At 50.5% G+C, this 12,701-nt stretch overlaps 2 protein-coding genes and 1 pseudogene across 2 annotated transcripts; all 3 read left to right on the forward strand.

Moving 5' to 3' along the window:
• Positions 1-104: 104 nt before the first annotated feature.
• Positions 105-817, forward strand: LOC123486214 (histone H1-like). The gene is made up of 2 exons (XM_045217473.1): positions 105-647; positions 806-817. The coding sequence occupies exons 1-2, from the start codon at positions 105-107 to the stop codon at positions 815-817; spliced, it is 555 nt and encodes a 184-aa protein (XP_045073408.1).
• A 381-nt stretch (positions 818-1,198) lies between these two features.
• LOC123486215 lies at positions 1,199-1,932 on the forward strand (annotated as a pseudogene).
• Positions 1,933-8,912: 6,980 nt separating this feature from the next.
• LOC121563965 (histone H3) lies at positions 8,913-9,410 on the forward strand. The gene has a single exon (XM_041875570.2). It carries the CDS (start codon positions 8,948-8,950, stop codon positions 9,356-9,358), a length of 411 nt encoding a protein of 136 aa, XP_041731504.1. The 5' UTR covers positions 8,913-8,947; the 3' UTR covers positions 9,359-9,410.
• The last annotated feature ends 3,291 nt before the right edge of the window (positions 9,411-12,701 follow it).

Below are 12,701 nucleotides of genomic sequence, written 5' to 3' on the forward strand. Positions count from 1 at the left end.
CCCTGCTCGGTGTGGAGCTTCAATAGCGCAGAACAGCGTCTACAGCAAACTACTCCTCGCAGACCGTGTGTGTGTGTGTGTACCGGACCAAACGACAGACAGACATGGCAGAAGTCGCACCAGCACCCGCCGCCGCCCGCGCGGCAAAGGCACCCAAGAAGAAGGCAGCAGCCAAGGCCAAGAAAGCGGGACCCAGCGTAGGCGAGCTCATCGTCAAGGCTGTGACCGCTTCCAAGGAGAGGAGCGGCGTGTCCCTGGCCGCACTCAAGAAGACGCTGGCGGCAGGCGGCTACGACGTGGAGAAGAACAACTCCCGCGTCAAGATCGCAGTCAAGAGCCTCGTCACCAAGGGTACCCTGGTCCAGACCAAGGGCACCGGTGCATCCGGTTCCTTCAAGCTCAACAAGAAAGCCGTCGAGGCGAAGAAGCCCGCCAAGAAAGCCGCAGTCCCCAAAGTAAAGAAGGTGGCCGCCAAGAAGCCCGCCGCGGAAGAAGCCCAAGAAGGTAGCAGCCAAGAAGGCCGTCGCCGCAAAGAAGTCCCCAAGAAGGCCAAGAAGCCCGCTACACCCAAAAAGGCCGCCAAGAGCCCCAAGAAGGTGAAAAAGCCCGCCGCAGCGGTCAAGAAGGCAGCCAAGAGCCCCAAGAAGGCTACAAAGGCAGCCAAGCCCAAAGCCGCCAAGCCCAAGGCAGCCAAGGCCAAGAAGGCAGCCCCCAAGAAGAAGTAAACCTATTACAAACAGTGTTCTACTCGACACATGTTGTACCACAAAAGGCTCTTTTAAGAGCCACCCACCTCTTTCCATAGAAAGCGCATTGATTTCCATGTACTACCTGTCGTGGAAAAGAAATTACGCACACTAGGCTACTTTTACGCACACAACATTGTCCCACTCTGGGTGTGTGCGAAGGGAGAGGCATATAATAGAGGGCCAAAATGGCTCAGAAATTCGACCTCACGAGTGCACCCTCACCAGCCATTTTTATATATGAGCCACTGGGCTATTCCCGTTCAGAGGCAGGCTGCTGTGATGTGTTACAAGTGCCATGTAATAACAATAACAATACTATAGTGGCTTCGAATTGAAACTCACGAGTGCACCCTCAACAGCCATTTTTATATATGAGCCACTGGGCTATTCCCGTTCAGAGGCAGGCTGCTGTGATGTGTTACAAGTGCCATGTAATAACAATAACAATACTATAGTGGCTTCGATTTCAAACTCAAGAGTGCACCCTCACCAGCTGTTTGTTTCCCATTTGGAGAGAAATAATGTGTGGATGTCATTTCGGACATTTTGGCGCTCACGCGAAATGACACAAAGTAACAAAGTCGGAGGGAAACAAAGTAGCCTCTCACTCGCTGCCTGTGGGTGGGAACCGGCTTAGGGCTGTCTGTCTGTCCATCTGTCTGTCCCTCGCTCCAATTGGATAAGGCCACACCGGCCCGGTGGCCAATCGTTGCCTCTTGTGGCGAGGTATATGTACGGCTCTCGAAGTGGCGAGCGGCTCATTCAGACTTTCTGTGACTTTCTCAAGCTACCAATATGAGCGGAAGAGGCAAAACCGGAGGCAAGGCCAGGGCGAAGGCAAAGACCCGTTCATCCCGTGCTGGCCTCCAGTTCCCCGTGGGCCGTGTGCACAGGCTGCTGCGCAAAGGCAACTACGCCCGAGCGTGTGGGCGCTGGCGCACCAGTCTACCTGGCCGCCGTACTCGAGTACCTGACTGCTGAGATCCTGGAGTTGGCGGCAACGCTGCCCGTGACAACAAGAAGACTTCGTATCATCCCCCGTCACCTACAACTGGCCGTCCGTAACGACGAGGAGCTGAACAAACTGCTCGGCGGTGTGACCATCGCTCAGGGTGGTGTGCTGCCCAACATCCAGGCAGTCCTACTCCCCAAGAAGACCGAGAAGGCAGTCAAAGCCAAGTAAATTCGCTACTGCGACTTCAACTTGACTACTCAACCCCCAAAGGCTCTTTTAAGAGCCAACCACCTAGCTCTCCAAAAGCGCAAAGTACCTTTCTATGACCGCAATACATTGAGTGGGTGTATACACAACGACTAGTTACCGGAGTGTAACTCCAGTTCTATGAGTGGAGCGGAGCCCCATAGGGGAGCTATGCTCCTAGTGGTTTACCCTCTGCCCTAGGGCAGAACAGCCTGAAAACAAATTATGCACACACCTACAGCCAATAGGAGTACAGGTGTCCCTATATAAGGAACCCCGTTCCATCAATCTGTCTCCCGAGATATTATCTTCAGCGACTAGAGAGGATCGGCAGGGCCGAAAAGTCCTATGGGGCTCCGCTCCACTCATAGAACTGGAGTTACACTCCGGTAACTAGTCGTTCTATATCGTGGAGCTCCGCCCCATAGGGGAGCTATGCTCCTAGTGGTTTACGGCGGAGCGAAACGCTCCAAAATGTACCCCCTGCCGAGCCTAACACATCCCATTCAAAAATGAGAATAGGTCAAGCCCAGCAATGGCTGTAACCAATTTCCGCAGTACCGCGACTAAGGAACCCATCAGGGCGTCACAATATACCGCGTCATCGGTTATAGACCCGCCCCATCTAACTCAATGACAATGTCAATGGCTATTGGGCAGATCATCAGAATAGACGCCGTGCTAATCTGTACCAACAGATAGCCGTGCCTCAACACTATCGTCCACTAATGTAATGACATCAGTCACTCTACATTAAGTGTCCAACAAACCGCCTTACTCACTCTATGGAACCCATAGATTAGTAGGCAGGGACAAAATATAAAAGTCCTACTATCTGAATCAGATAGATGACCTCACATTCTGTCAGTTCAATACATGTCTCTATGTACTGACCCTGAGTCAAGAGACATGCCACAGATAGCTTTTCATCCGAAGCGGACCTGATAGAGACCTGTCTATCGTCCTGCTTCTCTTTTCTCTAGCTCAAGATTCTCTTTCAGCTATGCTGAGTGCAATCGAGCTCGAAAGGTAAAAAGCCTATTCTTGACATAACACGTTTTCCTAACCAACGCGGACCTGATTGGAACCTGTCCAAGGTCCTGCTCTGTCCTCTCCTTTTAGCTCAAAATCGCCTTTCAGCTCTGCTGAATGCCGACCGAGCTAAAGAGTTGGAAAAAACGTGCCATAATATGTTCCTTCTAATAAAAGCGGATTTATGAACATGGTCACAATCCTGCTCTCTTTCTCTGTTTCTTTCTCAAGATCTCCCTTCAGCTACGCTGAGTACAGATCGAGCCAAAGAGTTAGAAGACATATCCAACAGATAGAAACGAATAAAAGGAGACGGTGTCACCCAAGACGCCGCTCTACAAATATCCACTACCTCTGTACCTCTGAAGAGGGCAGTATAAGCTGCTACTCCACGAGTGGAGTGCGCTTTAACACCCTGAGGCGGTTGTTGCCCCGCCGCCTCGTACGCCGTCTCAATGCCTTCACAAAGCCAATGAGACAATCGCTGTTTTGAAAGTGGTCTACCCAATGCAGCCGCACCGTGACACACAAACAGCTGAGGCGATGACCTAATCGCTGCTGTGCGCTCAACGTAACACGCCAAAGCGCGTACTGGGCACAAACAATGAAGCTTTTTCTCACTCCTCTCCCCATGGGGGGGGGGATAAAAAGCCCACAATTCCACGGTCTGTGATCTATATGCACTGTTAATAACCTTCGGCACAAATGCCGGGTTGGGACGTAACACCGCTCTGCTCAAATCGCCATTAATGGCAAGGCAGTCGGGTCTCGTCGACAGTGCACTCAAATCACTGACCCGCTTAGCGGTAGTCAAGGCGAGCAACAGCGCCGTCTTGATAGACAGCATTTTGAGGGGTATTTGATTCAATGGCTCGAACGGCGACTTACATAGCGCTTCGAGAACTAAGGCCAAAACCCATCGGGGCAGCGTAGCTCTAGGCATTAGCCTGAGCGTTGCATAAAACGTTTTCCTAACCAAGGCGGACCTGATTGGAACCTGTCCAAGGTCCTGCTCTGTCCTCTCCCTTTAGCTCAAAATCGCCTTTCAGCTCTGCTGAATGCCGACCGAGCTCAAAGAGTTGGAAAAACGTGCCATAATATGTTTCTTCTAATAGAAGCGGATTCATGAACATGGTCACAATTCTGCTTTCTTTCTCTGTTTCCTTCTCAAGATCTCCCTTCAGCCACGCTGAGTACAGATCGAGCCAAAGAGTTAGAAGACATATCCAACAAATAGCAACGAATAAAAGGAGACGGTGTCACCCAAGACGCCGCTCTACAAATATCCATTACCTCTGTACCTCTGAAGAGGGCAGTAGAAGCTGCTACTCCACGAGTGGAGTGCGCTTTAACACCCTGAGGCGATTGTTGCCCCGCCGCCTCGTACGCCGTCTCAATGCCTTCACAAGGCCAATGAGGCAATCGCTGTTTTGAAAGTGGTCTACGCCCAATGCAGCCGCACCGTGACACACAAACAGCTGAGGCGATGACCCTAATCGCTACTGTGCACTCAATGTAACACGCCAAAGCGCGTACTGAGCACAACGGTAGTCAAGGCGAGCAACAGCGCCGTCTTGATAGACAGCATTTTGAGGGGTATTTGATTCAATGGCTCGAACGGCGACTTACATAGCGCTTCGAGAACTAAGGCCAAAACCCATCGGGGCAGCGTAGCTCTAGGCATTAGCCTAAGCCGTTGCATTCCCAATAAAAACGTTTCACCAATGTGTGATTGAACGTTAAACCCTTCCATGACCAGCTGAAAATGCCACTGCAACACTCGAATGGTGGATGGCGCTTTCTGCTTATCAGACATAAACTTTGCCACGGGCAGTGCGCGAATGCGTCTCTTCCCAATGGCGGATCGTCCTGTTGTCTCAGGGAGAAACTTGACCACAGGGTGGGCTGCCGACATGAGACCCAAAAGTGACATGATCGATAGCGCCGTTACTGTGTAAATCGGACGACACTCCCTCAGGGCTAGTACCAATGCTGCCCTTCGAGGGTCGAAATTCGCGCCCTCATCATTACAGTGTCTAGCTGTAGTCCCAGGTAGACTATCTGATGACTGGGCCAGGGTGCACTCCTTTTCCAATTCACAGCGAACCCCAGACGCGTGAGATGAATCACTGTCTGTGTCGTGTAGTAAACGTCAGCTCTGCTGACGGGCGAGAACTCCGCAGGTCGTCTAGGTAGGCTAATATCCCTTATCCCTTGACAACGCAGCGGTTCCAATGCCGCCTCCACACATTTGGAAAACGTTCTAGGTGCCAGGGCGTACCCAACGGCATCCTCTTGAACTCGTACACCCCTCCTCTATGGCCCACGCCTCCGCTATTCCCCAGCACTGGGTTGGTGAAATAGCCCAAGGTGGGCCCCCCTTTTTTTTTTAAAAAGGGAGAGGACCCATCAGCTCGTTCTGGGTGAATCGGGGGCTTGATACGATGGTTACGACCGTAACTGCAGTAATCTTGCCCTCCGTGAACGCAGCACGGGTCTGAACTGCACTGTCTGAGGTACTGGCCTGAGACAGAGCGCTCTTCTTAGAAAGCGATTGCGTCATCATGTCATTGTCTGACTGAGACTGCAGCTTGGCATGAGACTTATCCTTTACAGAATTCAACAGGATCTGAAAGGCGTGATCTCTGACCGGTACCACACTGTGGTTCCACAATGCCTCTTTACTGTTCCTAAGCGGCTGTTCAACGACACACTCGATGTGTCGTGAGCTGCGCTCAGAGCCATGGCATTGATACATTCAGAATAAGCCGGAGGCGTCAATACCTTGGTTACACCTGTAACCCTGGTATTCCCGCTCTCCGTGAACGTCGCACGGGTCTGAACTGCGCTGACTGAGGCATTAGCCTGCAGCAAGGCGTCATTCCCGGCTAGCGGCTGCGTCTTCATGTCACATTGGGACCGAGACAGCTGCCTGCTGCATGTGAGGTATCCTTTTGCGCCTGGGCGCGTTCGGGAGAAAGTGGGGGCGCGATACACTGGGCACCTTCGCGACCGTGGTAATCGGGCCCTTCTTGAACGCAGCATGGGTCTGGGTCGTACTAACAGAGACCTTGGTCTATGATAGTGCGCCACCCCGATGTGGTTATTATCAGCGGCGTTCTGCGAGAAACGGGGCCGAAACGTGGTTATGCCCATAACCGTAGTAATCAGGCCCTCCGTGAACGCAGCACGGGTCTGAACTGCACTGTCTGAGGTACTGGCCTGAGACAGAGCGCTCTCCCAGAAGCGATTGCGTCATCATGTCATTGTCTGACTGAGGCTGCCGCTTGGCATGAGACTTATCTTTTACAGAACTCAGCTGAAAGATGTGATCTCTGACTGACACCACCACGGTGGTGCCACAATGCCTCTTCACTGGTCTTATGCGGCTGTTCACCGACACACTCAATGTGTGGTGAGCTGCGCTCAGAGCCATGGGCATTGATACGTTCAGAATATACCGGAGGCGTCCATACCTTGGCTACCTTAGTAGCCCTGGTATTCCCGCTCTTCGTGAACGTTGCACGGGTCTGATCTGTACTGACTGAGGCATTAGCCTGCAGTAAGACGTCACTCCGGCTAGCGGCTGCGCCTTCATGTCACATTGGGACAGAGGCAACTGCCTACTACGTGAAAACTTTACTACAGAGCTCCTAGGAGTCTGTAGTAAGAGATCTTCACTAGGTGAGCTAAGGCTGCGCCTTGCTACCTTTACCCCTTTCCTCTCCTGAGCACGCTCAGCTACAACTCTAAGTGGGTTGGGCTGCGCTCAAGATGGTGAGGGAGAAAACATAGAACGTGGAGTGTTCCGAACCTTATGGAATAATTGTCCTTCTTTTGACAATGTCAATGAGAACAATCTCTTTATTCACACAATGTAACAACACAGCCCTCTACACCCTGAACAGTGGAGTAGGGGGGAAAAACAGGGGGAAAAACAGTCTTGGTATCTTTCCTCCCTTCACCTCCTGTGTGCGTTCAGCTCTGCACCTCTGGTGGGCTGAACTACGCTCAGTGTGGTGAGTATTAGCGCGTTCAGAAAGAAGTGGGGGCGCCGATACACTAGGAAACTTCGTCACCGTGGTAATCGGGCCCTCCGTGAACGCAGCATGGGTCTGGATCGCACTAACCGAGACCTTAGTCTGTGATAGTGCGCCACCCCCAACGTGGTTATTATCAGCGCGTTCTGAGAGAAACGTGGGCTCCGATACGTGGTTACGCCCGTAACCGTAGTAATCAGGCCCTCCGTGAACGCAGCACGGGTCTGAACTGCACTGACTGAGGCGTTAGCCTGAGACAGAGCGCCGTCCCGGATAGCGGTCGCGTCATCATGCCATTATCTGGCTGAGACTGCAGCCTGCTATGTGAGACACTCACTACGGCACTCCTAGGAGTCTGTAAAGTGAGGTCTTTATAAGGTACACTTAATACCTTTTATATACCTGCCTTATGTGTGCATTCAGCAACGCACCATGGTGGGCTGAGCTGCACTCATAGTGGTAAGAGAGAGAGCGAGAGTGAGGAAGGTCGAACGCTCTCGGATGTATTATGGAAAAGGGGCTCTTTTTGACAGTGTCAAGTAGAGCCAACTCTTTATTACACACATCAACAAAAAAACATTCTCCTCCATACACTCAACGGTAGAGTGGGGGGGACAGTGGGCTCGGTCACAGCGGGCGCTGTGCCGTCTTCCGTTTCTCCCCTGCGCCTGTCATAAACCGGCGTCTCTTCTGGCCGCCCTTCGGGTGATGCCAGGATGACGCATCCCTCTCTCGCCGGCACCTCTGGCGCTGCAGGGGGCGATGCCCGCTCCCTTGCTGCTGGAGAACGCCGTCTGACGCTAAGTTGTAGCGAGAGTAACGGCCGCCCCTCCATCATATCCACTTCCGGGTTGGAGGGAATAGGGGCAGCTAATCTCCCACTGTTTAGCAGCCCACTCAATGAGATCTGAAAATTCAGAGCACAGAGAGGCTGTGGCGTCATCATCCAGGGATGTAATGACCTCACAATTTCCTGAAAGAAAAGGGGTGTTAAACATCTGGGTCAGTGTAATGAATTGTTCCAATAGAATATTCATTTCTTCCCCAATAGCCCTGTCATCTCCTGAGTCAGCGCCTTCAGATGATGCCTCAGCGCTGAGACTAACATTGATAGCACATCCTCAAGAGGAATATCCTCCCTAAAAATGCCCAACGCTGCTTCCACTCCTTCAAAAAAGGAGGCGCAGCTGGCGCATAGTGGGGGATTAATGAGGCCGTCCCTGGCATGCTGTGTCCCTCAACCCACGAAACATAATTCGGGGGGTGACAGCCGCCAAGGGGAACAGCGACATTGAGCTCTGAAAAGAGCTTTTGTTAAATACTTACCCTATGGGTAAGCTTGGTGTGCTCATTGTAGGAAGACGTTGATGGCTGGATATCAACGACGAAAATCTTCCTGAGTCTTCGTAAGGCTTCTTCTCTAGTCCAGTCGCTGAAGATAATGGGAGACAGATTGATGGAACGGGGTTCCTTATATAGGGACACCTGTACTCCTATTGGCTGTAGGTGTGTGCATAATTTGTTTTCAGGCTGTTCTGCCCTAGGGCAGAGGGTAAACCACTAGGAGCATAGCTCCCCTATGGGGCGGAGCTCCACGATATAGAACTTGCATGAACAACAACACCTACTTGGCCTCATTTGCCATAGCAGGCTAGCATTAGATGATACGTGCCTATAAGCTGTCACTCTTGACTTTGGCGACTATTATTGCGCGTAAAGGGCCGGCGGCGTCCTATTGCGCGCGCACCGGGAGTTTGAGTTTTGGAGAGGCCGGGCCTCCCGTCCAATGGCCAACGGAGGAGGCCTGCGAAACGGGCCAATCGGGGTGGTGGGGAGATGGTGTCCAATCAGCAGGCGCCACTGCCGGCTTTATAAACTTCACATAGGCATTTCGAGGCTATACTCCCGACTGTCAGAGCAGCGCCATGGCCAGAACCAAGCAAACCGCTCGCAAATCCACCGGTGGCAAAGCCCCCAGGAAGCAGCTCGCCACTAAGGCTGCTCGCAAGAGTGCCCCGGCCACCGGCGGTGTGAAGAAGCCTCACCGTTACAGGCCCGGCACCGTGGCTCTGAGAGAGATCCGTCGTTACCAGAAGTCCACTGAGCTACTCATCCGCAAACTGCCCTTCCAGCGCCTGGTGCGAGAAATCGCCCAGGACTTCAAGACCGACCTGCGCTTCCAGAGCTCCGCCGTGATGGCCCTACAGGAGGCTAGCGAGGCTTACCTGGTCGGCCTGTTCGAGGACACCAACCTGTGCGCCATCCACGCCAAGCGGGTGACCATCATGCCCAAGGACATCCAGCTGGCCCGCCGTATTCGCGGAGAGCGCGCATAAATGAGGATGACCTGAACTCGAATATCCCCCAAAGGCTCTTTTAAGAGCCACCTCCATATTTCCATCAAAAAGGCACAATTGTTCCATGTATACACGCACCTCTACATTAGCCACCATGTATGTTGTTCACTAACACGTCTAAAAGCTACGTATTGCACCTTTTTAGTTGCCTGAAGTCTAGCTTCAATGTTTGTGTGTGTATATACACAACCATCTGGCATCATCCACTTCCTTTGAACTATATAGTAACACAGTAAAATGCTTTACAAAGGAGGGGAAAAAGAAACGAGTGATAATATAGGCCCGAATAGTAACAAGAATTGTGTTCAGATGAATAATTGACACTATTAGTTGTGTGTAATAATAGCCTTGCATGCAGTCCAGAAAAAACATGCATGCCAACTTACTTTGAAAGTCCCATGTTGCAGTGCTGCTGAGAGACTCATGCAGAGGCCCAAACTTTACAATGGAGCACGGAGGCCATCTTGTGGTTAAATGTGGGTACTGCACCTCATGGTGATTCCCTTTCAGCATTTGCTCTTTAGGCCAGCGTTTCCCAAACGCGGTCCTGGGGTCCACAAGGGGTGCGCGTTTTGCGTTTTGCCCTAGCACTCCACAACTGATTCTAATACTCCCAGCTTGATGATGATGAGTTGATTATTTGAATCAGCTGTGTAGTGCTAGGGCAAAACTCCCAAAATGTGGCCCGAGTTTGGGAAACCCTGCTTTAGGCTAATACTAGCCTATTAGGATGACTTGGTTCGATCGCTTTAATGGCAACTGCTGAACTCTGGTTTCACTAATTACTTGTCCCAGGTCACCATTATGAATCCAATAGCAAAACAAATGTTTCAAAATTGCTCAATAGTGAAAAAAGGCCAGGAAATGATGGGTTCTCAGCAATATTTCACCAACAACCAATCACTATTCACGCATAGACATTAGGATCATCAACAAATATTCCTAAGTCATACTACAAAAAGGGTTGTAACGAAATGGATTTGTCTGTTCAATGCAAGTTCAACGTCAAAGAAAAAGTGCATCACCACAACAAACGTGTCTTTAGATACACTGTAAAAATGACTTTGTGGAATGTACTCAAGCTATTACAGTCAACAAAAGCACACGTCATATTGTTGAGTAGATCTTTTGCTTGTTTTTATGAGTAGATAAGCTTGAGTAAGTTGAGTTGATGTGGTCCAATACATTGAGTAAAGATGATAGAGACGTAAAAGGATTATATTACATTGATTCGACTCAAATAGACATTGTGTTATTTTACCTGAATGATTCATCCTATTATGTATTTAGACCAACTTACTTTGGATTCACTCAATCACATCCCTTAAGAGAAAAGGTATCCGGACACCGGGAATCCATTTATTTAAACATCAACGGTTTGCAAAACATCTGTTATTATGAGTTGACAAATTACGTAATTGCAATCAACACTGCAGGTAACTCATGATTGCTGCAGGTAGGCAACACCGTAGAAATAGGAACTACAACACTAACAACAAGTGACATTTACTCCTGATGTACTGACTGACCTGTTGCAACCTCTACAACCACTGTGCTTATTATCTGACCCTGCTGGTCATCTATGAACGTTTGAACATCTTGGAGAAAAATGTGTGAAACCACTGCCTATATGAGGAGCTGTCGTTGTTTGTTTTATTACCACATACTTATGGAAATTGCACCGGTTGAGAGATGATGGCTCTCTTGTGCCTACGGTGAAGGGTACTTCTGATCCAGCAGGTGGTGCTAAGATCCCTCCCTATATGACTTGAATGATGAGTTGATTTATTCCTTATAGCTCCTAATGATTTTAAGGCCAGTGTTGGCAAACATTACTTGTGCTCCAGCAGGTGGCCGCGACATCCCTCCCTATATGACTTGACTGACCAGTTAGTTGATGGACTCCTTATAGCTCCTAATGATTTTAAGGCCAGTGTTGGCAAACATGACTTCTGCTCCAGCAGGTGGCCATGAAATCCCCCCCTATATGACTTGACTGACCAGGTAGTTGATGGACTCCTTATAGCTCTTAATGATCTCAAGTGTCTGTGTTTTTATGTGGTTAGGAGTTTTGCTCACTGCGTGTCCCCCTTCCATTTCAGTGTTTCCCAACTCCAGCGGTAGAGTAGGCTACCCCCAACAGGACCCATTTTTCTTGTAGGCCTGGACAGCCACAGCTGATTGAACAACCTGTCACCTAAATTACCAAGTCCTCAATGAGTAGAATCAGGTGCAACAACAACAACAACAACAACAATATGAGGAGAGGGACACAGTGTACTAGCTGATCTCCCAGTTGTCACAGTTTGGCCTTGTGTTCCACATAGCCTATATCAGTATTTGAGTATGTTTCCCGCGTACGTTAGTTGCTTTCACGTCATCTTTGAAATCGCTCCTCCCTAGTCCCCTAGAACGAGCGCCCTCCCCTTTGCAACGCCTCCGAACATATAACAGAGGCGCGCTTTCTGTGCCGCCGGCCTCAATCAGGTCGACCAAACGCAGATAATAGCGCACCGCGCACCGGCGCTGAAGTCATTCATTCACTTGAACTCAACTAGCGAACACACCATGTCCGGAAGAGGCAAAGGCGGCAAGGGACTCGGAAAAGGAGGCGCCAAGCGTCACCGCAAAGTTCTCCCGCGATAACATCCAGGGAATCACCAAACCCGCTATCCGCCGTCTGGCTCGCGGGCGGCGTGGAAGCGTATTTCGGTCTGATCTACGAGGAGACCCGCGGTGTCCTGAAGGTGTTCCTGGAGAACGTGATCCGTGACGAGTCACCTACACCGAGCACGCCAAGAGGAAGACCGTTACCGCCATGGACGTGGTCTACGCTCTGAAACGTCAGGGACGCACCCTGTACGGTTTGGCGGTTAAACCCACTCTCTTCGGAACCTCAACACCCCGACTCGAACCCAAAGGCTCTTTTAAGAGCCACCCACATCCGCTTAAAATGGGCCCATTCCATGTAGTGTTATATATAACAAAAATGTTTAGTATGCAATTTAGTAAGAAAGTATGAGCCACTTGAGTGGACAGGGAGTATTAATTAGAGGATTCTAATGTCCCGTCCACTTTTAGCGCACTGAGGGAGGCCTATATCTGACAGTGGCAAAGTGTAAGAACGTTATTATTTTGGGTCAAGCAATAGTGGAATTTGGACAACATAAAGCCACCACGAGTCGGTAGACGTGGCTCGAAAAGAGGGGGACAGCGCGCACACACACACACAGTCCAAAATGGGAGCCCTATGTCTGACGGTGCCAAAGTGGGCAATTCTATCACCAGCATTATTTGGCACAACAATCGTGCCATTTGGACA

The sequence above is a fragment of the Coregonus clupeaformis genome, unplaced genomic scaffold, assembly GCF_020615455.1.
Source record: "Coregonus clupeaformis isolate EN_2021a unplaced genomic scaffold, ASM2061545v1 scaf1068, whole genome shotgun sequence".
NCBI lineage: Eukaryota > Metazoa > Chordata > Actinopteri > Salmoniformes > Salmonidae > Coregonus > Coregonus clupeaformis.